Below are 27,543 nucleotides of genomic sequence, written 5' to 3'. Positions count from 1 at the left end.
TATCAAATTACCCATGACATTTTTCACATAACTAGAACAAATAATTTGATAATTTACATGGAACCATGAAAGACCCATTATTGCCAAAGCAATCCTGAGGAAAAAGAACAAAGCAGGAAGCACAATCCTCCCAGATGTCAGACAATACTACAAAGCCACAGTAATCAAAACAGCATGGTATATGCACAAAAACAGAAATATGGATCAGTGGAACAGAATAGAGAACCCAGAAATAAACCCACATACCTATGTTAAATTAATCTTCAACAAAGGAGGAAAGAATACACAAGGGAGAAAAGACAGTCTCTTCAGCAAGTGGTGTTGGAAAAGTTGCACAGCCAGATGCAAATCAATGAAATGAGAACATACCTTCACACCACACACAAAAATAAACTCAAAATGGCTTAAATACTTAAATATAAGACATGACCCCATAAAACTCCTAGAATAGAACATAAGCAAAACATTCTCTGACATAAATTTTAGCAATGTTTTCTTAGGTCAGTCTCCTAAGGCACTAGAAATAAAAGAAAATATTTTTTTAAAAAATGGGACTGAATCAAACTTAGAAGCTTTTGCACAGCAAAAGAAACTTAAGTGAGACAAAACAACAACTGACAGACTGGGAGAAACTACTTGCAAATGATGCAAATGACAAGGGATTAATTTTCAAAATTTGCAAATAGCTCATACAATTCAATAAGAAAAAAACAATTCAATCAAAAAATGACTCAGTTCAGTTCAGTCACTCAGTCGTGTCCGACACTTTCTGACCCCATGGACTGCAGCACACCAGGCTTCCCTGTCCATCACCACCTCCCAAAGCTTGCTCAAACTCATGTCCACCAAGTTGGTGATGCCATTCAACCTAAATAGATGCCATCTATTTAGACTGGAAGATCTAAATAGACATTTCTTCAAAGAAGACATACAGATACCAATAGGCACATGAAAAGCTGCTCATCATTGCTAGTTAATAGAGTAATGTAAATCAAAGCTACAATCAGGTACCACCTCACGTGAATCAGAATGGCCATCATTAAAAAGTCTATAATAATAAATGATGGAGAGGGTGTGGAAAAAAGGGAACCCACTTACACTGTTGGTGGAAATGTAAATTGGTGCAGCCACTATGCAAAACAGTATGGAGGCTTCTTAAAAAACTAAAAATAGAGTTGCCATATGACCAGCAACCCCACTTCTGGGCATATAGCCAGACAAAACTACTACTTGAAAAGATACATGTACCTTTATTTTCATAGCAGCACTATTTATAATACAATAGCCAAGGCATGGAAATAACCTAAATGTCCATCTACAGATAAATGAATAAAGAAGATGTGATACATATATCAAATACACACACACACACACACACACACACACACACACACACACACACACACACACACACACACACACACACACACACACACACACACACACACACATGGAAATAACCTAAATGTCCATCTACAGATAAATGAATAAAGAAGATGTGATACATATATCAAATACACACACACACGCGCACACACACACACACACACACACACACACACACACACACACACACACACACACACACACACACACACACACACACACACACACACATGGCTTCCCAGGTGGCACTAGTGGTAAAGACCTTGCTGCAAATGCCAATGCAGGAGATGTAAAAGACACAGTTTCAATCACTGGGTCAGGAAGATCCCCTGGAGAAGGAAATGGCAACCCACTCCAGCATTCTTGCCTGGAAAATCCCATGGACAGAGGAGCCTGGTGGGCTACAGTCCATAGAGTTGCAAAGAGTCAGACATGACTGAATCGACTCAGCACACACGCACATATACATACATACAATGGAATACTACTTCTCCATAAAAAGAGTGAAGTAGTGCCATTTACAGCAACATGGATGGACCTAGAGATTATCATATTAAGTGAAGCAAGTCAGAGGAAGACACATGTCATATACCACTTACATGTGGTATCTAAAAATAAATGATACAAATGAACAGACATATGAAAGAGAAGGAGACCTACAGATCTGGAGTTGTGGCTGCCAAGGGCGAAGGGAAATGAAGGATGGAAGGATGGGGAGTTCGGGATTAGCAGATGCAAACTATTATTTACAGGATGAATAAATAACAAGCTCTTACTGTAGAGCACAGGGAATTATATTTAATATCCTAGGCTAAGCCATAATGGAAAAGGATATGAAAAAGAATATATGTAGTATAACTGAATCACTTTGTTGTACAGCAGAAATTAACACAACTTTGTAAATAAACTATATTTCAATAAAGTTTACAAAAATCCATATTACTATATTTCTATTCCCTTACATGCTCAAAGACTTACTATAATTGCTTTCCCACTGTTACCTGATCTACATTCTTCATTTACCCTCTCCCACAGTTCCAGGTTTGGGTGAGCACTATCTAAAACCACCATTTATCAACAACGCTATCAGAGTTTACTAATCATTGATTCTTCCTCATTCATCCACTGTCAGGTTACTGTTTACATCTCAGATTATCAGACTTTGCAGATCAAACAGACTACCCCCTCATCAGCCTGTCATTTATATTTCTTTCGGATTAGTTCTAAAAGGGACCCAAAACAACTCAATTCTGAACACCATTTAATGTTAATTATCTTTTCTTTGTATGTATATTTAAAAAACAAACTTTTTTTTAAATGATCTCATTAGAATTTTTATAGCCTTCTAAATGAACAAATCAAAAATGTATAGCAAACAATGACACAAAAAGCGATGTCACAACCATTGTTAGAAGTATAATTTGACCCTCAGGTGGTTGCAACTCACTCAAAACTCATTTGACTTTTGTGGTCATGATGAGCAAGAGTGAGGGTGAAAAGATTTCTAGTGTGGACATTTGTCACTAAAAATGGTGGGCTGTCCATATTTGAACCCCAGGACTTGCCTCGTGGCTCAGATGGTAAAGAACCTGCTTACAATGCAGATCAAACCCAGGTTTGATGCCTGGGTTGGGAAGATCCCCTGCAGAAAGGAATGGCAACCCACTCCAGTATTCTTGCCTTGGAGAATTCTATGGCTGGAGGAGCCTGGTGGGCTACAATCCATGCGGTCACGAAGAGTCAGACACGACTGAATGACTAAAACTTTCCTTTGGTTAGGGAATTGTCTACTTATGTGACTGGAATACTGGAAATTTATTCCTCCTTCCATAATGAACTGAAAACATCAGATAACACTTTCCCAGCTCTGTGACAGCTACAGCATAGGCATATGACCCAGGTTCCCCTAACCAAAAAATTATCCACCTGAAATTTTTAACATGGAGATTGTGAGGCAGGGATTGAGAGAATTCTTGCTGATAGGGAGTAGAGAGAAGGTGAGGGTAGCAGCATCCTTTTTCAGTAGCCACAGGGTCAGCAAGCATATCCAATTTCCAGTTCAGTGGTAGAAGCAAGGGCATCTATGTTGTGTCGACACTATACTGAAGTGTGTGATTCTGGCTGAATACATGCGTGCATGCGAAGTTGCTTCAGTTGTATCTGACTTTTGCGACCCAGTGCCATGCCCTCCTCCAAGGGATCTTCCCGACCCAGGGATCCAGGGATCGAATTTGGGTCTCTTGCATCTCCTGCTTTGGCAGGCGGGTTCTTTACCACTAGTGCTACCTGGGAAGCCCTCTGGGTAGGTAGCCTTCCTTTATTCTTGTCCACTTTAAAATCTGGTTCTCCAGATTTTCCTACAATTCTGTGTGCTACACAACTTCCTTTCAGTAATTCCTTTTCTTCTTAAATTGGTCAGAATTTGTTTCCACTGCTTGCAACTAATAACCTAAACAGAGACAACTATTTCTTTCTTTTCTTTAGCCACAAGCAGCTTTTGGAATTTTAGTTTCCCAACCAGCAGTGGAACCCGTGCCCCCTACAGTGGAATCACAGAGTTCTAACCATTGGACTGCCAAGGAATTCCCACAACTGTCATTTATTGAGACCCTCTTTTTGCCATTTCAAAGCCTAGGCAGAGAAAAAAGAATGGAAAAAAAGGTTTGTTTTGGAGATAGGACTAAAGTTTTTTTTCCCCTTCCTTGCTCCTTTTTCCAAATTTTCTTTTACTGAGCATTGCTTTCTTATTTGAAAATTCTAAAAATTAAAAAAAAAATTCTATTACTGGACAAAAGAAATAAATAATAAAGCTTCTTGAAAATCAGAATATTGACAGAAATCTCTTATCACTTCCTGTCTCTGATAGTAAAAGAAAACAGAGGACAAACATCAGAAAAGGGGAGTAGGAAAAGTCTCTTGGGAAAAGCACACAAAATCCTTACTCTGGAAATAGAATGAATTGATTATTAGAGCCAAGAAACTTTTGCCTTCGAAATGACAACTGTAGCAAAGTAAGGTTGAAGAGGAGATCAGAGAAGATTTTCAATATTAGAAGGGGTTTCTAGGAGCCATCTGCTGAAGCCATATGGGAAATTTAGGTCTTCCATTTGGGAGGAAAGAGTTTCTCTAGATAATCTTTTTGCTTAAAATGCTTTCAAATTCCTTCAGCAGGGATGAACACAGCAAGACAGGAAGTCACAATTATGGGGCCCCCAGGACATAGGAAGCTTTCCCTCACTGGAAGGAATTCACGACCAAGTTCCTCTGAAGAAACTAAAGGACTTTCCTTCCATTATTACAAACAAACAAAGATAAAGTTTGTTTGTAAAGATAAACAAGCAAAGACCTAGTGTGATGTTTGATTTTCATCTGAGTCAGTAATATTTTTGAACAACAAAAGTTATTTTCTATATGTGATATGAGGGTGATCAAGTGACAGATGAATCAAACAAGTTACCTGTGGCTGTAAACATCTCTCCATTGTACCCCCATTGTTTCACTAGCAATAAAATACTGAAACAACAATCATAAATAAAAAACCTGTCTATTTTCCCACACTGGTTAACATGAGGAGAAAACACCTGCCCATTGCAGTCCCACAAAAATGGTTTTAATACAGGGTCACAGAAAACGCAATGGTTTTATAGCCCACTATAAAACAACTCTTTGTCTTCTGCCCCTAATTCCCGAGTGTCACATTTAACAAAACAAGGAAACTACAGATAATAGAGGTGTTTGCAGATTAGCCTTTCAAGCCATAAATAACATAGGGTGTTGCTCACCTACAAATATTAAGGCAGCTTATCAATGTTTAAGTGCCTTCCTCTTTGTAATAGTTGCTAACATTTTAACCCAGGCAAATTGGGAATTTTTTCTCTCCTGTCTTCTTACATTGACAGAGTACACATTCATAAGGTTCTATGATCAGATTTCACGGTATAAAAAGTGAGCCGTCGCCCGAACACTCGCCGGCTACGTGAGAGGCCCTGCTGGGGAGATGTGTCTGCTTTACGCCTTCCTTGCTCTGCTCGCTCTCTGCTATGGCCTCGATCCTCGCTGTCCTGGGCGATGCAGCTGTGACTCAGAGCACCTGGTGCAATGCTACAGGCTAACGGAGGTACCATCGGGCATTCCTGCCACCACCAAGAAGCTCTACATCAGCCATAGCAAAATCCAGCACCTTCAGGTAATCACTCATTCTCCTGCAACTTTATTTGTGAGACAGGGTGAAGGGGTGACCGTGGGGGTGTTAAACTTAATGTAAAGAATCGAAACTTAAAAGCGATGGTTATGAAATTGTGTCGCTGCCCTAGCTACCTGTTTGCTCTGTGTACTGAGATGGGTATATGCCTCTGGATATTTCATTTTAGGGAAGGAGCCCTCCCCCCCCTCCCCCGCCATAATAAAATAATATTTTGTTTTAGTTTTTTAAAATTTTAATTATGTTGTTGCAGAGTAAAAGCAGAGTAATGATTCTTAACAAAAAGAGTTTGAGAGCATATGGCTCCTTCAGGTCCCCATTTTAAAAAGAATTTGTTTTGGGGGAAAAAACATACTTTTGTTTATGCCATAGAAGGCAGATGATAAGGCTATCAAGATAAACACAGCATGTGAGAATTATTCATACAAACCCTACAAACCAGCTGGGCATTAATGTCTTTATGGAAACTTATACAAAAGAAATACACATTTTTGTTTTGCCACATTACTGAAATTCTCATTCTGTGTGCTTTAATTTTTTAATTTATTTATTTTTAGTTGATCTATATGCTTTTAATTATGGCTTTTATTTTCATGCTTTCCTATTCAGAGGGCACTTGAAAAGAGTGCTATAGATCTGTCTGACTTGTATAACATGAAGAAACTTGTTTTTGACCTTTGGTATTTTGAAAGGTACCAAGAGACTAGAGTTCTCATTTTAGTTTTCTCACTAGAGATAGAATTACCTTAGACAAGCAGTTAAAAAAAAAATCTCTGGACCTTATTTGTTACTTTTATGACATGAGAAGGCTGGATTAGATTGGGGATCCCAGGAATTTTCTAGATGGAAAATCCTATGACTCTCTGGTCACCACTTCTCCCTCATCAATCCAAACCTTAAGATAAGGAAATACCTGTCTATGATCCAGGTGCAGAGAGTCAGCAGATGAATGTACTTTTCTTTCAGAGACACCTCCCTGTCCCCCTGTTTTATTTGGACAAGAAATTTTAATGTAGGTGCCACAAACACTGGGAGTTTGAAATTTGTGGCATGGTATTTATGTCAAGGTTCAATAAGCACCATTGCCTAGTCATCATCTGTTTACTTTCCTCTTCTAATCCAGTAGTGCCTAATGCCTGTCAGGTCTCAGCATTCAAGCAAGACACCCGGTTAAAGGGCAAAATGCTTAAATATTTGTCCTGAGGACTTGAGATACTGAGAGGTGGAGTGTCAACTAACCCTGGTAATGATCCCCCACTGTTGCTCTGCAGTCAATAAGATGAAATTATGTCTCTCCTCAAATTCACTTACTGATTGAGTTCATTTGTCATTGGTTTAGTTTCATTGAACAGCAATATTGATTGGTTTAGGTTCATTGAATAGCAATATTGCCACTTTCCTGACTTTAACCTAGTTAATTATCTCTAGGAAGGACTGTTTTCAGCAGAAAAGTTGAAGAAAGAGAGGACTGTTTGGTGAAGGAAGTAGAAAGTTCTAAACAATAATACTTCTCTTTTCCCTTTTAAAAATCCTTAGGCTTTAAATGACCATAGGTTACTTGCATCTAGTGAATGCAGTGTTATTCTGTTTATCTGGTTTGATAAACATTGGGTGCATGTATTTTAAAGAAAAAGCCTTAAAATGGATCTACAGATTAATAACAATAGAAACTATATATATATACACAACACACACATACATATGCATACATATATACACATACATAACATATATATGTATGCATGCAGAGCATATTTATATATATATATAATATATGTGTATGTGTATATATACCACAATTTTAAATGTTTCTGTTACTTGTTCATATGATTCAACTGTCTTTGGGTCCATGAATGCTGTGGTTGAGACTATAGACAAAAGATGAAAAATTCAGTTCCAGGAGTTTCTTGGTGGCCCAGTGGTTAGGATTCTAGGCTCTCAACTGATGTGGCCCAGGTTTACTCCCTGGTCGGGGAACAAAGATGCTACAAGCCACACAGCACAGTCAAAAAAGAAAAAGTATTAAAAATTCACAGTTCCTGCCCTCAAGAAAAGGGGGACTTTATTCATCCACTTATCTGTAAAAATCCCTACTTCTTTGAGGTGCACACCAGCCGACAATAACACTCCGTTTGTTCCTCTGTGAGTCTTGGACTCTGCCCCTGTCTCTCATCCTAAGTCTCCTTCCTCTCCATCCTAAGTTCTGCATCTTTTGGGGTGCCTTTAGCGTTCGATATCCCAGTCCCACACTTCCTTGAACTCAAAAAAATTATCTCTCTACATTTCCAGTTCTCCACAGCTGTCTACTCTTGCTTATATCATAATCCTTGTTATACCTGAAATTTCTCTAATCAAAAATCTTGAATTCCCATATGCACTCTCTTGTCCTTATCTTCTTTCCATTCAGCTGCCATATTCTGCACTTATCATTCTACCTCATGGAGACTTCTAATCCTAGATCTACCCACATTCTCTCAGATAATTAGTTCATTTCTTATTTATCTTCTTTCCCTACCCCTTCCCCTTTTGCGTCCCACAATTAAGTATCTCAACACTTATTCAGCAAAGCCTCAGTCTCTATTTAGCATGATCACTTTCCTTTGTTTCTCCTATACCTGGACAGCTGGTGCTGCTGGAGAGGCTCATTATCTGGTGTCATACCCAAGATAACTTTTACCAAACCCAAGGTCATGACAATGCATGCCTGTGTTTTCTTCTAAGAGTTTTACAGGTTTAGCTCTAACATATAAAGGACAAATAGAAATGTCTTTGGGATTCCCCGGTGACTCAGTGGTAAAGAACCTGCCTGCAATGCAGGAGCCACAGGAGATGCAGGTTCAATTCCTGGGATGGAAAGATCCCTGGAGGAGGGCATGGCAACCCACTCCAGTATTCTTGCCTGGAGAATTCCGTGGACAGAGGAACCTGGCGGGTTACAGTCCGTACGGTCGCAAAGAGTTGGATACAACTGAAGCAACTTAGCATGCACACAGAAATGTCTTTCTGGCGGCAGTCAGTGAAACTAATTTTACTTCACATCTTTTGTGGAAGAGAAGAAGGTACTTCAAATTCTTCTTGCGTAAGAAATATATAGGGACTTCCCTGATGGCCCAGTGGGTAAGACTCTGTGCTCCCAACGCAGGGAGCCTGGGTTTGATCCCTGGTGAGGGAACTAGATACCAGTGCCACAACTGCAGTCTCAGTGCTGCCCCTCAGTTGTGTCTGGCTATTTGCGACCCCGTGGACTGTAGCCCGCCAGGCTCCTCTGTCCATGGAATTTTCCAGGCAAGAATATTGGAGTGAGTTGCCATTGCCTCCTCCAGGGGATCTTCCCCACCCAGGGAATGAACCTGCATCTCTTGGGTCTCCTGCATTGGCAGGAAGATTCTTTACCACTACCCCACCTGGGAAGCCCCCAATTAAGACCGACTGCAGCCAAATAAATAAATACATATTTTTTTAAAGAGAAATATACAGTTTATCAACAAGGGAGAGATTATGAATTCTTTTTATATTCTCTCCATACTTTCCAGAATTTTTAAATTTTTTTACAGAGAACAAATGCTGCTTTGATGATCAGGAAAAATTCCGACATAGTTTAGAAAACTCCTTGCTGGCTTGGTTCACATGTGTCTGAGGCAGTCACTGTGAACATGTGTCAGCTTCCTATGTGCATTTGACCTAAACAGAGCCTAAGGAAGTTCTGTGATCCTCTAGTGCTTGGAGAGGGGGCTTCCCAGAACTGAAAACTGAAACAAAGTCTTTTCACGGAGAGACCAGCAGAATTGGCCGCCCAGCCTTTTTTTTTTTTCTTTAACTTTTCATATTATAAGGCAACTTTTATCTCCATAAAGTATTAGGTTCACCAAACTGTAAAAATGTGATGGCAGGCATTTTACTTAGCTAAGCTTTCTAAGCCTGTTTTTCTTTTCTTTTTTTTTCCCTAAGCCTAATTGTTAATACCAAGCCACACTTGCCTTGCTTTTTAACCAATGTTGACAAATGGCCAACAGTCCCAAGGTTAGCTCCAGGGCAAAAGCATCTCTTTCCATATCTCTTGAGCACAACCCTGCTCAGGCCACGGAAATGGAAAAAACAAGTCTGGCAGATTTTTTTCCTTTTGTCAGCTTTGCAAACTCAACTGATAAGTTGAAAATCAATGAGTGTCTTCTTCATTGTGGCACCAGAACTCTATACACTTCACAAACAGGAAAGTTAAAAACATATGTGTTAACATTTCTCCAAAGAAGACATACAGAGGGCTAACAAACACATGAAAAGATGCTCAACATCACTCATTATCAGAGAAATGCAAATCAAAACCACAATGAGGTACCATCTCACACCGGTCAGAATGGCTGCCATCAAAAAGCCCACAAGCAATAAATGCTGGAGAGGGTATGGAGAAAAGGGAACCCTCTTACACTGTTGGTGGGAATGCAAACTAGCACAGCTCCTATGGAGAACTGTGTGGAGATTCCTTAAAAAACTGGAACTAGAACTGCCATATGACCCAGCAATCCCACTGCTGGGCATACACACCAAGGAAACCAGATCTGAAAGAGACACGTGCACCCCAATGTTCATTGCAGCACTGTTTATAATAGCCAGGACATGGAAGCAACCTAGATGCCCATCAGCAGACGAATGGATAAGGAAGCTATGGTACATATACACCATGGAATATTACTCAGCTATTAAAAAAGAACACATTTGACTCAGTTCTAATGAGATGGATGAAACTGGAGCCTGTTATACACAGTGAAATAAGTCAGAAAGAGAAAGACAAATACTGTATATTGACCCATATTATGGAATTTAGAAAGAAGATGGTAACTATGACCCTATATGCAAGACAGCAAAAGAGACACAGATGTAAAGAACAGACTTTTGAACTCTGTGGGAGAAGGCAAGGGTAGGATGATTTGAGAGAATAGTATTGAAACATGTATATTACCATATGTAAAATAGATGGCCAGTGCAAGTTCAATTTATGAAGCAGGGCACTCAAAGCCAGTGCTCTGGGACAACCCAGAGGGATGGGGTGGGAAGGGAGGTGGGAGGGGGGTTCAGGATGGGGGACACATGTACACCTGTGGCTGAATCATGTCAATATATGGCGAAAACCACCACAGTACTGTAAAGTAATTAGCCTCCAATAAAAATAAATAGATTAAGTTTTTTTTAAATGTATGTGTTAGGGTAAGATAAACCTGGATTGGAAGCCCAGCCTTTCCACTTCCTAGCATGAAATACTTGGACAGATCGTTTTGCCTTCTTGAGCTTTAGTTTCTCTCATTGAAAAGGGAACAATCATGTTTACACACAGAACTTTGTAAATGTAAGCATTGTATGTGTCAGTTCTAGCGACATGGGTGAACCCAGAGGCTGTTATGCAGAGTGAAGTAAGTCAGAAAGAAAAAACAAGTGTTGTGTATTAACACATATATATGGAACCTAGAAAAATGGTACTGATGAGCTTATTTGCAGGGTAGGAACAGAGACGCAGACATAGAAAGCAGACGTGTGGACACAGCAGGGGAAGGAGAAGGTGGGACAAGGGTGAGAGAGTAACATTGACACATACACTAGCAGATGTAAGACAGGTAGTTAGTGGGACGCTGCTGAACAACACAGGGAGCTCAACCCGGTGCTCTGTGACGACCTAGATGGCTGGGATGGGAGGGAGGTTCAAGAAGGAGGAGATATAAGTATACTTAAGGCTGTTTCAAGTTGTTGTATGGCAGAAACGAATACAACACTGTAAAGTAAGTATCCTTCAATTAAAAGATAAAAGATAAGCATAGTAAATATTTAGAAAATGGTAGGCCATTTTCACCAACAATCACTGCAGTTCAGTCGCTCAGTCCTGTCCCTCTCTTTGCAACCACATGGATTGCAGCACCGCAGGCCTCCCTGTCCACCACCAACCCCTGGAGCCTACTGAGACTCATGTCCATCAGATCAGTGATGCCATCCAGCCATCTCATCCTCTGTCATCCCCTTCTCCTCCTGCCTTCAATCTTTCCCAGCATTGGGGTCTTTTCAAATGAGTCAGTTCTTTGCATCAGGTGGCCAAAGTATTGGAGTTTCAGGTTCAGCATCAGAATATTCAAGACGGATTTCCTTTAGGATTGATTGGTTGGATCTCCATGCTGTCCAAGGGACTCTCAAGAGTCTTCTCCAACACCACAGGTCAAAAGCATCAATTCTTCAGCGTTCAGTTTTTTTTACAGTCCAACTCTCACATCCATACATGACTACTGGAAAAACCATAGCTTTGACTAGATGGACCTTTGTTGGTAAAGTAAAGTCTCCGTTTTTTAATATGCTGTCTAGTTTGGTCATAGCTTTTCTTCCAAGGAGCAAGCATCTTTTAATTTCATAGCTGCAGTCACTTTCTGCAGTGATTGTGGAACCCTCCAAAATGAAGTATCTCACTATTTCCATTATTTCCCCATCTATTTGCCATGAAATGATGGGACCAGATGCCATGATCTTAGTTTTCTGAATGTTGAGCTTTAAGTCAACTTTTTCACTCTCCTCTTTCACTTTCACGAAGAGGCTTTTTAGTTCTTCTTCACTTTCTGCCATAAGGGTGGTGTCATCTGCATATCTGAGGTTATTGATATTTCTCCTGACAATCTTGATTCCAGCTTGTGCTTCATCCAGCCCAACATTTTACATGATGTACTCTGTATAGAAGTTAAATAAGCAGGGTGACAATATACAGCCTTGACGGACTCCTTTTCCCGATTTGGAACCAGTCTGTTGTTCCATGTTCAGTTCTACCTGTTGCTTCTTGACCTGCATACAGATCTCTTAGGAGGCAGGTCAGGTGGTCTGGTATTCCCATCACTTGGAGAATTTTCCACCAGTTTGTTGTGATCCACACCATCAAAGGCTTTGGCATAGTCAAAAAGCAGAAGTAGAGTTTTTCTGGAACTCTCTTGCTTTTTCAATGATCCAATGGATGTTGGCAATTTGATCTCTGGTTCCTCTGCCTTTTCTAAATCCAGCTTGAACATCTGGAAGTTCATGGTTCACATACTGTTGAAGCCTGGCTTGGAGAATTTTGAGCATTACTTTGCTAGCATGTGAGATGAGTGCAATTGTGTGGTAGTTTGAGCATCCTTTGGCATTGCCTTTCTGTGGGATTAGAATGAAAACTGACCTTTTCCAGTTCTGTGGCCACTGCTAAGTTTTCCAAATTTGCTGGCATATTGAATGCAGCACTTTCACAGCATCATCTTTCAGGATTTGAAATAGCTCAACTGGAATTCCATCACCTCCACTATCTTTGTTCACAATGATGCTTCCTAAGGCCCACTTCACTTCACATTCCGGGATGTCTGACTCTAGTGAGTGATCACACCATCGTGGTTATCTGGGTCATGAAGATCTTTTTTGTTTAGTTCTTTTGTGTATTCTTGCCCCCTCCTCTTAATATATTCTGCTTCTGTTAGGTCCATACCATTTCTGTCCTTTATTGTGCTCAGCTTTGCATGAAATGTTCCCTTGGTGTCTCTAATTTTCTTGAAGCCATCTCTACTCTTTCCCATTCTATTGTTTTCCTCTATTTCTTTGCATCGATCACTGAGAAAGGCTTTCTTATCTCTCCTTGCTATTCTTTAGAACTCTGCATTCAAATGGGTATATATTTCCTTTTCTCCTTTTCCTTTTGCTTCTCTTCTTTTCTCAGCTACTTGTAAGGCCTCCTCAGACAGCCATTTTGCCTTTTTGCATTTCTTTTTCCTGGGGATGGTCTTGATCACTGCCTCCTGTACAGTGTCACAAACCTCCGTCCATAGTTCTTCAGGCACTTTGTCTATCAGATCTAATCCCTTGAATCTATTTGTCACTTACACTGTATAATTGTAAGGGATTTGATTTAGGTCATACCTGAATGGTCTAGTGTCTTTCTCTACTTTCTTCAGTTTAAGTCTGAATTTGGCAAGAAGGAGTTCATGATCTGAGCCACAGTCAGCTCCCAGTCTTGTTTTTGCTGACTGTATAGAGCTTCTCCATCTTTGGCTGCAAAGAATATAACCAATCTGATTTTGGTATTGACCATCTGGTGATGTCCATGTGTAGAGTCTTCTCTTGTGTTGTTGGAAGAGGGTGTTTGCTATGACCAGCACGTTCTCTTGGCAAAACTCTTTTAGCCTTTGACCTGCTTCGTTTTGTACTGCAAGGCCAAATTTGCCTGTAGCTCCAGGTAGCTCTTGACTTCTTACTTTTGCATTCCAGTTCCCTATAATGAAGAGGACATGTTTCTTGTGTGTTAGTTCTAGAAGGTCTTATAGGTCTTCATAGAACTGTTTACTTTAGCTTCTTCAGCATTACTGGTCAGGGCATAGACTTGGATTACTGTGATTTTGAATGGTTTGCCTTGGAAACGAACAGAGATCATTCTGTCATTTTTGAGATTGTATCCAAGTACTGCATTTTGGACCCTTTGTTGACTATGATGGCTACTCCATTTCTTCTAAGGGATTCTTGCCCACAGTAGTAGATATAATGGTCATCTGAGTTAAATTCACCCATTCCAGTCTATTTCAGTTCGCTGATTCCTAAAATGTTAATGCTCATTCTTGCCATCTCCAGTTTGACCACTTCCAATTTGCCTTGATTCATGAACCTAATATTCCAGGTTCTTACGCAATATTGCTCTTTACAACATTGGACCTTATTTCCATCACCAGTCACATCCACAACTGGGTGTTGTTTTGGCTATGGCAAAAGTAATCTGCATTCACCTAATAAAGAGAAAAGGTTCTCTATGCTTAATAACAGAAAACAACTATTCCCTGGATTCAGTTAAGAATATGACTGGTATTTACTATGTAGGCTAGTCGATATACTTTGTAAATAAAAATGGAGACAAATTGAACCTCCCACACCACACTTTGTCCTCAAAGAAACTGTCCATTCAGATCCATGTCATCTCTGAGACTGGCTGCATAGTCAGCAGTCTTTTAGGGTTTGTCGTCACGCAGATAGAAGCAACACCAAGGTCTTTTTGGGGGAGATCAACAGTCCCAGAGGTGCAAATCTATGTGGAGAGTCACTTGTGACTCTATATGAAAGAAAGCCTAGAAAAAGGCACTTTAGAATGAAGAATAGATTAAACACCCTGAGTCTTGGACAGCGCATTTATTTTAATTTTTTATCCCTTCAGTTCAGTTAAGTTCAGTCGCTCAGTCATGTCTGAATCTTTGTGACCCCATGAACTGCAGCACGCCAAGCTTCCCTGTCCATCACCAACTCCCAGAGCTTGCTCAAACTCATGTCCATCGAGTCAGTGATGCCATCCAACCATCTCATCCTCTGTCATCCCCTCCTTCTCTCACCTTCAATCTTTCTCAGCATCAGGGTCTTTTCCAATGAGCCAGTTCTTAGCATCAGGTGGCCAAAGTATTGGAGTTTCAGCTTCAGCATCAGTCTTTCCAATGAATATATAGGACTGATTTCTTTTAGGATTGACTGGTTTGATCCTCTTGCAGTTCCAAGGGACTCTCAAGAGTCTTCTCCAACACCACAGGTCAAAAACATCAATTCTTCAGCACTCAGCTTTCTTTATAGTCAAACTCTCATGTCCATACATGACCACTGGAAAAACCATATCTTTGACTAGACAGACCTTTGTTGGTAAAGTAATGTCTCTGCTTTTTAATATGCTGACTACGTTGGCCATAACTTTTCTTCCAAGGAGCAAGTGTCTTAATTTCATGGCTGCACTCATCATCTGCAGTGATTCTGGAGCCCCCCAAAATAAAGTCTCTCTCTGTTTCCATTGTTTCCCCATCTATTTGCCATGAAGTGATGGGACCGGATGCCATGATCTTAGTTTTATGAATGTTAAGTTTTAAGCCAACTTTTTCACTCTCCTCTTTCACTTTCATCAAGAGGCTCTTTAGTTCTTCTTCACTTTCTGCCTTAAGGGTGGTGTCATCTGCATATCTGAAGTTATTGATATTTCTCCTGGCAATATTGATTCCAGCTTAAATCATCCCTTATATGGAAGATTTGTACTATATAATTTCTAAAATTTCTGCTTTTCTAAAAATATGATCTGTGTCCAGATCTTGAGACGTGTTTGAAAAACATTAAATATAGACCACAGGCAGCAGAAAATGTATTAGAAAATGATGAGTTGAGGAAGAAAGGGCTTTGGAGTTCTGTAGACCTTGTTGAAATTCAAATTTGCGGGGTTATAAGGAGAACTAATGATAACATATAGAAAAGCACATGGAACTTGTAGATGCTCAACAAATTTTTAAAAAAAGGTATTATTCTTGAGACTATGACTAATTAATGCATCCTGTTAATCATTAAGAAAATATTAAATGTTAGCAGTAATATATAAGCCAAGGCAGCTGCCAAAAATTTATGATTAAAAATATTTGTTTATTGAATTTTTAACATGAGATTCTTCAACTAGTGTACCATTTTAGGAGATGCTTTAAAATATACCATAATTCACATCACAGGTTCTCCTATAGTATAAAAACATATAACAAATATGTGCTGCAGAATTAACCCACTTTGAAGGTATTAACCATATACTGGTATTACAAAAGGATTCAACTGCACAATTAAATCAAACATTTAGAAGCTGTAGACAGTAAGACATAAAATTGTCATTGAAAATTCCAGCTTAACTGAATTCTAAATCAGGTTGACGATTTTGTGAAGATTTATCAAGCTGAGGAAAATCTGGAACAATTCTTCTTTTACCTAACCATGATTTTACTCTGAGAAACAAATACCAAACATTACATCATCCTAAAAAAGCGGTAGATGTCAAGCTAGGAGTTTGGAGGATATGTGGAAAGATAGGGGTGCTTGAACTTGCAAACCATGGAGAAAGTGTATCAGATTTGGGTAATTCCTAAAATAGAGGAGAGGAATAGCATTAGGTCTGGGGTATATGCATGAAAGGACTCCTTGCTCTATAGACATAGAGACACTGTATCCTGTTTGTTTCTTCATGGATCTTTTTCATCAATGAAACAAAAATTGGGGAGTGGGAACAAGGAGACTAATTTTCCAAACTATAATATACTTGAAAATGTCTCTCTGATAGGCCCATCCAACTGATAGCAGTATATAGGACACTAATTTTTTTTTTTTTACTTTTAATGCTTAAAATTGTTTAAATGTAATTTAAAATTTTAAAACATCTAAACAATGCGAAATGTAGATAGATAATGAAAATTCCCTATAACCTTACCCCCTAAGAGTTAGCAACTCTAGTTAACAGTTTGGTGAAATTTCCAGATTGTTTCCTTTTTGGCTGTTACAAGATGATGCAACAAAGAACATCCTGTCCCACACATCATTGTGCAATTTGTAAGCACTTCTACCTAGAAGTAAATTTGCTGGATCAAAGAATACATAGCAAAAGTTGGCCAGTTTTATGTCTACAAATAGTGTATGAAAATGCTTAAAATATTTTAGACCCCTTATACTGCTAGCAGTTGTGAATAAAAATGGTCAGGACCTGAGTTTCTATTCTTTTCCAAGAGATAATTTAAAACCACATGGAGCCCAGCCTGTGCTCTGTGATGACCTTGAGGAAGGGAATAGGGTGGGGAGGGAGGTTCAAGAGGGAAGGGGTATGTAAACATATATGTATATAATTATGACTGATTCGTGTTGTTCTACAGCAAAACCAATACAATATTGTAAAGCAACTTTCCTCCAATTAAAAGAACTTTTAAGTAATTCTAGTAAAAAAAATAAAATAAGATAAAATAGATCCTGAAGGAAAAAGCTGAAGCATCATTAGTATTGAATGATAACATATATGCCTTTTTTAAAATAATAATCCTAATTTACTGCTTTCTCCTCTCTTCCCCATCCCTGCTTTTTTTTTTTTTTTTTTCTTTCTTTCTTTTTTTTAAAATAGCTATCTAACTTTACCCAAATGTTAGCTCTAGAAGATTTTCTTCTGTTGGCCAGTGGCACAGAGTCAGTAGAAAACGACACTTTCAAAACTCTGAGTACTTTGAAGACCTTGGAACTCTGGAAAAATAAGTTAAGACGGGTCCCCCGTGCTCTCCCGGCCAGCCTTGAAGTGTTAAAACTAAATGATAATTCAATATATGTGCTTCACGGATCTGATTTTGAAGGACTGAAGAAATTAAAAATCCTTGAACTGAAGAACAACCTGCTATCTTCCGTCTCTCCCAGCATGCTCTCCTCCCTTGTCAGTCTGCAAAGCTTGACGTTAGACGCCAACAACATCGAGAATGTGCAGGGACCGCTGGCCCTTCCCCATCTGAAACATCTGAGCATGGAGAACAACAAGCTGCATCTCATACCAGCTAGCTTCTTCACTTCCCTTCCGTCTCTGCAATTTCTCAGTTTCAGTAGTAACTTTCTGACTAAAATTCCTATTAACCTGCCCAAATCTTTGCTCTCTTTAAAAATGGAGAGAAACCGGCTCAAAGCGGTGAGGTTTCGAGATATGAAACACTTGGAGAATCTTTCCCACCTTTACCTGTCAGAAAACTCACTCTCTTCCATCGAGGGGGCCCAACTTCTTGCCAATTTAACCACTCTCGAGGTGTCCCAAAACCAGCTCCAGACGTTGCCCCTCCGACTGCCAGCCCGGCTACAAAAGCTGGATATCAGCAATAATCTGATTCGGAAGGTTACGGCGCAGGATTTCCGGGACCTCCGAGATTTGAAGCACTTGTTTCTGGACAACAACATTGTCAGCTTGTTTGAAGCTGGAGCCCTGCAGAAGTGTTCCCAGCTCTCCAATCTGGCCTTGGAGCAGAACCTCCTCCTGTCTATACCTCTGCGGTAAGTGAGCCTTATCATCTGTGTAACTCACCAGAGTAGTCTTCCAAAGATGGGGGCAACTAAGTACATTATAGAAGAAAGAAAAGTAGGCCAAGTAAACGTAATTTATCTGATTAAAGCTATCCAAGGGTTCAGAGGCAGACATTTTAAACAAGGGTTTGGGATCTCCAGCCCTCAAGCTGACTCCTACACTAACTTACCTTGCCTGTGGGACAAGATACCAAAAGGAGATCTATATTAGAGATCTGTATTAGAAGCAACTCAGCTTCAGGGAAGTATGCTAAGGAACATCACAGGGGGCTATTACTTGTAGAAATATGTTCTGGTTTTCTAAACTATGGCCTGGATCCAGCAACAGGCCCCCTAGGCATGTGCTTAAGGGGGTGCATGCTTCGTCCTATCTGACTCTTTACAACTCCATGGACTGTAGCCCGCCAGGTTCCTCTGTCCATGGAATTTTCCAGGCAAGAATATTGGAGTGGGTTGCCATTTCCTACTGCAGGGGATCTTCCTGACCCAAGGATGGAACTCGTGTCTCTTGCATCTTCTGCACTGGCAGGCAGATTCCACTGCACCATTTGGGAAGCAAGACGTGTGCTTAACCACTAGCAAAGCAAGGACCCCAGGAAAAACTGAGGGGGGACATGTAGTAAGACATTTATATTTTTAAAAGCATTGAAATAGTATCTAAGGGAAACATCAAAACCTTGACATCTAACATTGTATTTGTTTTGAGTTATGTATTTAGGAGCCTTGCGTTTCTCAGTGCTGTGGGGTGCTGTGTGGTTTGCTGTGGGCCCGTCTGTGAGTGTGAGTCAGTTTGTGTTGGTCTTACTTGTGTTTTCAGCTGCTGCTTCTATTTTCTTTCTCTCACACACAAACACACATATATCCTCATACTCTGGCACTTAATAATTTTTTTTCCAAATATCCCTACTTCTATCCCCAACCCACTGTACTTGCTCCCCTCTAACCAAGTTATAATCTGTAACTAATATGTTTATGTTAATTGACTCTATTTATTTAACTTTTATCCCATGTTTCACATTTTAAAGTAGAATAAAAATAGAAGAGTAAGTACTGTTATTCTCCTAAAAAAGATACTATGTTGTTTATTAAATGTGCCTATCGGCAGATTCTTTTTCTTTTCAGCACTTTATAGAAAAAAGGCTTCCTCTTCTATTATCGTTATCAAATTTCTCACAATTAATATATCAACTTCGGGCTTCTGTAGGATCCTGTGGCACTAGATTTACTTATTGTCATTGTTCATTATGATAAATTTTCTTATCAATGAGAAAGGAATAAAATTATCTTTTATATAGATAGATGTTCATTTTTTTTCTAGTTCAAAAAGAGATTTTAAAAGTATATGGTATGTTAACTATCCCCAGTGCAAAAGAGCAAAAGGTGATTTTTCAAACTGAAATCTGTATTTAAAATTCTATATTGAGAATGATTTTAAAATAATCAATTTCTCTTAATGAATAAGCATGCATATACACTCAATTTAATTCAACAAGTATGTTTTGGCATTCACCATGTGCCAGGTACTTTACCAGGCACTTGGGATACATCAGTCTAATAAAGAGATAAAACTTCTTGCTTTTAAATTCTAGGAATGAAAGAATGACAACATAATATATAAGTAAACTATATAACATTTAGATATTGTTAGGTGTTCTAATTAACAACAAAATACAAGCAGGGTTACCAGGTTCAAGACTGTAAAGAGTGGGGGTAGCTGGTTGTAATTTCTAATAAGGTAAGAATAGTACTCCCCTTGTAAAGGTAAGCTTTAAGCAAAGACTGGAAGAAGCTGACAGATTTAGCTGTAATGCTATTTGCCGGGCAGTGGGCAGGATGGGGGGAGTGGGAGTGTTCTAGAAACAACAGCCAGTACAAAGGCCCTAAGGCTAGAGCATGTGGGCAGTATTTCAAGACTCTCATTCTTAAGACCAAGATCATGGCTTCCGGTCCCATGGCTTCCGGTCCCATCACTTCATGGCAAATAGATGGGGAAACAATGGAAATGGTAATGGTTTTATTTTCTTGGGCTCCCAAATCACTGCAGATGGTGACTGCAGCCATGAAAGTAGAAGATGCTTGCTCCTTGGACGAAAAACTCTGAAAAACCTAGAGAGTGTATTAAAAAGCAGAGATATCACTTTGCTGACAAAGGTCTGTATAGTCAAAGCTATGGTTTTTCCAGTAGTCATGTACAGATGTGAGAGTTGGACCATAAAGAAGGCAGAATGCTAAAGAATTGATGCTTTTGAACTGTGGTGTTGGAGAAGACTCTTGAGAGTCCCTTGGACAGCAAGGAGATCAAATAAGTCAATCCTAAAGGAAATCAGTCCTGAATATTCATTGGAAGGACTGATGCTGAAGCTGATGTGAACTGACTCATTGGAAAAGACCCTGATTGCTGGGAAAAATTGAAGGCAGGAGGAGAAGGGGATGACAGAGCATGAGATGGTTGGATGGCATCACCGATTCAATGGACATGAGTTTGAGCAAACTCTGGAAGACAGTGAAGGACAGGGAAGCCTGGAGTGCTGCAGTTCATGGGGTTGCAAAGAGGCAGACATGACTGAGTGACTGAACAACAACATTCTTGTTATTTAAATAATTTCTCTGCTATATTTTTGATTACTACATGCTCCTCCAAAAAATATGAATCAAGTAAAAAAGTCAAAACAGGTTAGGGAGTGACTATATCACCTAAGGATTCTCAGTGGGCTATGACAGCCATGGACAAAACTGTGAACTTAGTGAATTTTTCTATTCAGGTGACTTTTAGAAAGCATTTGGGGAAGTAATCCTGCTAAGTTTAATGAGTGAAAAGTAGCATAATTATTCTTCATTACTTCTGACAGAGTATCTGTGTTTTCATAAGTGACTACAAAAAGCACAGTGCTTTTACCCAACAGAGTGTATAATGGGTTTGTAAGCCTACTGCTTAAAACTCAACATTCGAAAAACTAAGATCATGGCATCTGGTCCCATCACTTCATGGCAAATAGATGGGGAAACAATGGAAATAGTGAGAGACTTTATATTTTTGGGCTCCAAAATCACTGCAGATGGTGACTGCAGCCATGAAATTAAAAGACACTTGCTCCTTGGAAGAAAAGCTATGACCAACCTAGACACTATATTAAAAAGCAGAGACATTACTTTATCAACAAAGGTCTGTCTAGTCAAAGCTATGGTTTTTCCAGTGGTCATGTATGGATATGAGAGTTGGACTATGAAGAAAGCTGAGTCCCGAAGAATTGATGCTTTTGAACTGTGATGTTGGAGAAGACTCTTGAAAGAGTCCCTTGGACTGCAGGAGGACCAAACCAGTCAATCCTAAAGGAAAGCAGTCCTGAATATTCATTGGAAGGACTGATGCTGAAGCTGAAACTCTAATACTTTGGCCACCTGATGCGAAGAACTGACTCATTGGAAAAGACCCTGATTCTGGGAAAGATTGAAGGCGGGAGGAGAAGGGGACGACAGAGGATGAGATGGTTGGATGGCATCACTGACTCAATGGACATGAGTTTGAGCAAACTCCGGGAGCTGATGATGGACAGGGAAGCCTGGCGTGCTGCAGTCATGGGGTTGGAAAGAGTGGGACACGACTGAGTGACTGAACTGAACTGAAGCCTGCTGCTGCTGCTGCTGCTTGGTCGCTTCAGTCCTGTCAGACTCTTTGTGACCCCATGGACTGTAGCCCGCCAGGATCCTCTGTCCGTGGAATTCTCCAGGCAAGAATACTGGAGTGGGTTGCCATGCCCTCCTCCAGGGGATCTTCCCAATCTAGGAATTGAACCCAGGTCTCCTGCATTGCAGGCAGATTTTTTACCACTGATCCACCAGGGAAGCCCTTGCAAGCCTGAGCTAACCCTAATTTTCAAATCTGATTTCACAATTGAATTATCTGGATAACTTTTAAAAAGCCCATTCATGCCTAGACCTCACTTCAAACCAATTACATCATCACCCCAGGCATCAGTATTTTTTAAAAACTCCCCAGATGAATTTAAGGCGTAGCCCAGGTTGAGGACACTGGGAAAGGACAATGGGGCAAGTAATGAGCTACCAGAGGGTATATGCCCATGAGGCATAAATGAAGCCACACAACTCTCTACTCTGTCAGAGAACTTGGCCTGTGTTCTTGTAGAAAGTGATCTTTAAATTCCCCATCATGACCACCAAACCCCTACTCTGCAACTTTTCTTTGAACCTGAAATTTGGAAGGACCCAAAAAAGTTTTTCCATGGTTTCCCTCCTATAAAGAATTAAAACACAATACTATTTATTCCTTGGGCTTCCCTGGTGACTCAGCTGTAAAGAGTCTGCCTGCTAATGCAGGAGACACGGTTCTATCCCTGGGTCGGGAAGATCCCCTTAAGGAGGAAATGGCAACCCACTCCAGTATTCTTGCCTGAAAAATTCCATGGACAGAGGAGCCTGGCGGCCTACAGTCCATGGGGTCGCAAGAGAATCGGACACGACTGAGCGACTCAACAACAACTTAGAATTTAGACTACCCAGAACCTGGGTCTCACTTTTTGCTGCTTCTCATTTCACCAGTCTGCAGCTCAGGGAACAAAGATAAGTTACACCGTTCCTTCATTATTCACAATTTAGATAATTCAAATCCAGAATAGCTTTCTACAACCTAATGAAGCTAGTTAGCATTTTCTCTTACACTCAAGTGCCATCTACTGACAAAATGGGGGTGTTTCTCTTTTTACTCTAAAAAGGGATACTGCCCAAAGAACAAACAGCATTTCTAGACACTTGTTTGTCTTAAAATCAGGGCTACATTTTTATAAAAATCAGACTTATAAAGACAAATTATATCAAAGAACTAAATGATTGCCAAAAGATCACAAAAGCAGAAGATTCTTCTTATAATACCATTTTGATTCTCCATAGTAACATGAAAGAAAAATAAGATACTCCTAAGAACAGGTACAGTTTTTGGCTACCCAGCTGATAACTGAATAACTGTGTTTGTTTAAAAGAAAAGCTTGGCTTGCTCATTGTCTTTAGTTAACATTTTTATGTGACTTCTGTGCAGTGAACACTTGGAAAATCAGAAGCTTTAAAAAGCTAAATAACTGGGACTTCCCCAGTGGCCCAGTGGTTAAGACTCCACCTCCAATGCAAGCGGCGTGGGTTCAATCCCTAGTTGGGGAACAAAGATCCCACATGCTGTGGATGTGGCCAAAAAAAAAAAAAAGAACTAAATTATTTACCTGAAGTCACATACTAGTAGATAGAATAGCCAGAGTTAGAACTCAAAGTCTTAATAAGTAGACTCGACTCTTGAGTTTACCGTATCTTTCCTCAGCTGTGCCCCTTGTACCCTCAATAGTTACAGAACCTTGGTTGCCGCATCATCACCAATTAACAGTCTATTTTTTCTTGGGGAAAAAAAAAGCTACACACTGATTTTCTGTATAACTTTTAGAGATGTAAGCTGGATAAGCTGGTGTGTGCAGAAAGTTACATTCTCTCAGGGATTAATTTCAAACTGAATTTAACTGTGGATATCAATTTGAAAATTGTTAATTGTGTTAACAACAAACTTATTAAGAGAAAATGTCTTTGCAGAAGCTTATACCACACTGTTAAAATGTATGAAGTGATTTTCCCTGGTAAATTAACCTATTTTGTCAGGTAAATTTAATTCCAAATTTTAAAAAAGTCACTTTAAACAAGCATGACTTTAAAATATTCAGAAGCACAAATACTTATGTGTGTATATGTATTATATGGTTTAGGAGATGAATACAAATATAAAATACATAAACATAAATATAAAATGTAAATATCAAAGAAAAAAACCAAGGGCAAAATTTAGGCTAAGTGCCAGTAACTGTGGGCTTCCTGGTGGCTCAGATGGTAAAGAATCTGCCAGCAATGCGGGAGACTAGGGTTCGATCCCTGGGTTGGGAAGATTCCCCTGAAGAAGAAAATGGCTACCCATTCCAGTAACCTAAAAGATTAACCTTTTAGAATTAAATTCACCTGAAAATAACACTATAACAAGCAAAAGGTAATATTGTGGTAAAATACGGTTAAATTAATTTGTTTCTTTCTCTTTGGCATAGCAGTCATATGACCGAGACCACCATAAAAAATTCCAGTGAATACTAAAAAGCATGAAATAGAATACGTTCACACGGCATGAAGATAGCATTTGGATGGTATTTTGCGGGACTTTTTTTCCCATAAAACTTTTTCACTTATTGCACTTCATAAAGAGAATAGCACTTAATGGAAAGTTGTTGACTCACAGAAAGATTTTCAGTTCACAACTGTGATCCTTTTTTATTTTTATCAACAGTCGTTAGCATGAAATTTTTCAAATTGGTATCCGCAGTTAAAATTTTTTTTCCTGATTATACAGCAATACCTGTTCAAGGTTGAAAACTTTGTGTGCTGAGAAATGAAGGAGTCATCCATAACTGCTCAATCAGAACCCATGTCTAGCCATAAGTTGTTTTTATTTATTTCAAATCAGTTCATTTTGTCTTCTATTGTCCCCATTTAACATTATTGTGTAGCTTTTCTCGCTTTTTTTTTTTTAATAAATATCACTATGGACTCAGAGATCTTAATTCATTCAGTGAGTTATGGTTATTTATAGTTGCTAGTCTCTTTTGATGCTCAAATTTCATTAGTAGGAGCCTCTCCAAGCTGGCTCCTGTGTTCATGGGACACAATACCATTATCTCTATTTTTTTTTTTAATTGTGGTAAAGCACACATAACATAAAATTTACCATGTTAACCATTTTAAAATGTAGAATTCAATGTTAACTATATTTGCATTGTTGTGCAACCAGTGTCCAGAACTTTTTCGTCTTGTGAAACTGAAACTCTGTACCCATTAAACAGCTCCTCATTTCCTCTCTCCCCTAAATCCCTGACAACCGCTATTCTAACTTCTGTTTCTATGAATTTGACTACTCTAGACATCTTATATAAGTAGAATCATACAGCGGTTATCTTTTGAAGTATTTGGAGGTCAGTCATGTCAGACTCTTTGTGATTCCATGGACTGCAGCCCACCAGGCTTCTCTGTCCGTGGAATTATCCAGGCAAGAATACTGGAGGGGGTTGTCATTCCCTTCTCCAGGGAATCTTCCTGACCCAGGGGTTGAATCCAGGTCTCCTACATTGGGGCAGATTCTTTAACATCTGAGTCACCAGGGAAGTTATCTTTTTATGACTAGCTTTTTTTCCCACTTAGCATAGTATCCTTATTCATGTTGTAACATGAGTCAGAATTTCCTCCGTTTTAAGGCTGGATAATATTCCATTGTAGGTACTTATATTTTGTATTTTGCTTATTCATTCATCAATCAGTGGACATTTGGATTGCTTCCACATTTTAACTACTGTGAATTTGACATGGGAGTATAACATGGGTACATAAGTATCTCTTTGAGACCTTCCTTTCAATTCTTTTGAGTATATACACAAAAGTGGAATTTCTGGATCACATGGCAATTGTATTTTTAATTTGGGGAGGACCACCATACTGTTTTCCATATCATCTGTACCATTTATACTCCCATCCACAGTGCACAAAGGTTCCAATTTCTCCACTCTTGTTAACACTTGCTATTTTCTGTATTTTTGATAGCAGCCACCCTGATGGGTGTTCCACTAATCTCTGAACACTTCATTGCATTCTGGTTCAGATGTTCTAGCCTACTTTGCCCTAGACATGGAATTAGCCGTTTTTTCAAGATTTTCACTGGAAGAGAAAAATGTATGAATATAAAATAGAAGAAATCAGAGGCTTAGGAAATAAGTTCTGTGAGAAAGGGTTAAAGACCAATAGGTAAGCCTGAGGTTTGTACTTTTAATTAACTTTTCAAAATAAAGCTTGTTTTCTAGCTTCAGAGGGAACAGAACAGGTACAGCAAAGGTGGATGTTGCTCAGTCCGAGTTGCCTCGGCAGTTTGGAATGCCGGTCACAGCCTCCTCTCATCCTGTTTCCATGCTTTGCAGGCTCCCGGGAACCTTAGCCAGGCTGGACCTAAAAGGCAATGCCATCCAGGACATTGCTGAGAGGGAGGTCAAGGATCTGAAGCAGCTTCAGGTTCTAAACCTCAGGAACAACAAGCTTTCCGCTTTAGACCTCAAAGCCCTGGAGGTGCTGCCTCGCCTCCGGCACTTGTATCTGGATGGAAATCCGTGGAATTGCACCTGCAGTCTCCTGAGGGCCAGGGAGGTCCTGAAGGCCAAGGGCACAGATGTGAGGGGAGGACAGTGCGCAGCACCAGCTGAGCGACAAGGGGAGAGCTGGATGTCTTCCAAGAAGATCATGAAGCAATGTGAGCATCACTTACGTCTGACCGAGAAAAGCAAAGAGACCAAAAAGAAACCAAAGCTGGAGGAGCACGCCAGCATCAGAATCAATGTGGATGATGATTATTATGATTATGAGATAGATTAAGGATGAGCTTTGTTTGCAGTTTAGAAAAAGGTTTTGTTTCTTTCTTTCTTAAATGTAGACCTCATTTTTAGAGCAGTTTTAGGTTCATAGCAGAATCGAGAGCAAAGTACAGAGATTTCCTGTATACCCCCTACCCCTACACAAACATAGCCTCCCCCATTACAACATGTCCCACCAGATGTGGAACATTTATTACAGTTGATGAACCTGTATCAATGCATCATAATCACCTAAAGCCCACAGTTTATGTTGGGGTTCACTTTTGGAGTTGTACATACTATCAGTCAGTTCAGTCGCTCAGTCGTGTCTGACTCTTTGCGACCCCATGGACTGCAGCACGCCAGGCCTCCCTGTCCATCACCAACCCCCAGAGTTTACTCAAACTCATGTCCATTGAGTCAGTGATGCCATCCAACTATCTCATCCTCTGTCATCCCCTTCTTCTCCCACCTTCAGTCTTTCCCAGCATCAGGGTCTTTTCCAATGAGTCAGTTCTTCGCATCAGGTGGCCGAAGTATTGGAGTTTCAGCTTCAGCATCAATCCTTCCAATGAATATTCAGGACTGATTTCTTTTAGGATTGACTGGTTTGATCTCCTTGCTGTGCAAGTGACTCTCAAGAGTCTTCTCCAACACCACAGTTCAAAAGCATCAATTCTTCTGTAC

General features: G+C 39.7%; 1 protein-coding gene across 2 annotated transcripts in view; it reads left to right on the top strand.

Annotated features, from left to right (window-relative positions):
* LOC122422615 (nephrocan-like) overlaps positions 1 to 27,233 on the top strand; it is a 31,124-nt gene extending 3,891 nt beyond the window's left edge. For both annotated transcript variants that reach the window (XM_043439066.1, XM_043439067.1), the window contains exons 2-4: positions 5,286 to 5,572; positions 17,502 to 18,403; positions 26,431 to 27,233. In XM_043439066.1, coding sequence (XP_043295001.1) covers positions 5,384 to 5,572; positions 17,502 to 18,403; positions 26,431 to 26,878 — 1,539 coding nt within the window. In that variant the 5' untranslated portion in view covers positions 5,286 to 5,383 and the 3' untranslated portion in view covers positions 26,879 to 27,233. The remainder of the gene's footprint in view (positions 1 to 5,285; positions 5,573 to 17,501; positions 18,404 to 26,430) is intronic.
* Positions 27,234 to 27,543: the final 310 nt, after the last annotated feature.

This window comes from Cervus canadensis, chromosome 20, assembly GCF_019320065.1.
Source record: "Cervus canadensis isolate Bull #8, Minnesota chromosome 20, ASM1932006v1, whole genome shotgun sequence".
NCBI lineage: Eukaryota > Metazoa > Chordata > Mammalia > Artiodactyla > Cervidae > Cervus > Cervus canadensis.
The sequence above is the reverse complement of the archived record's forward strand: the minus strand, read 5'-3'. Positions and strand labels throughout refer to the sequence as shown.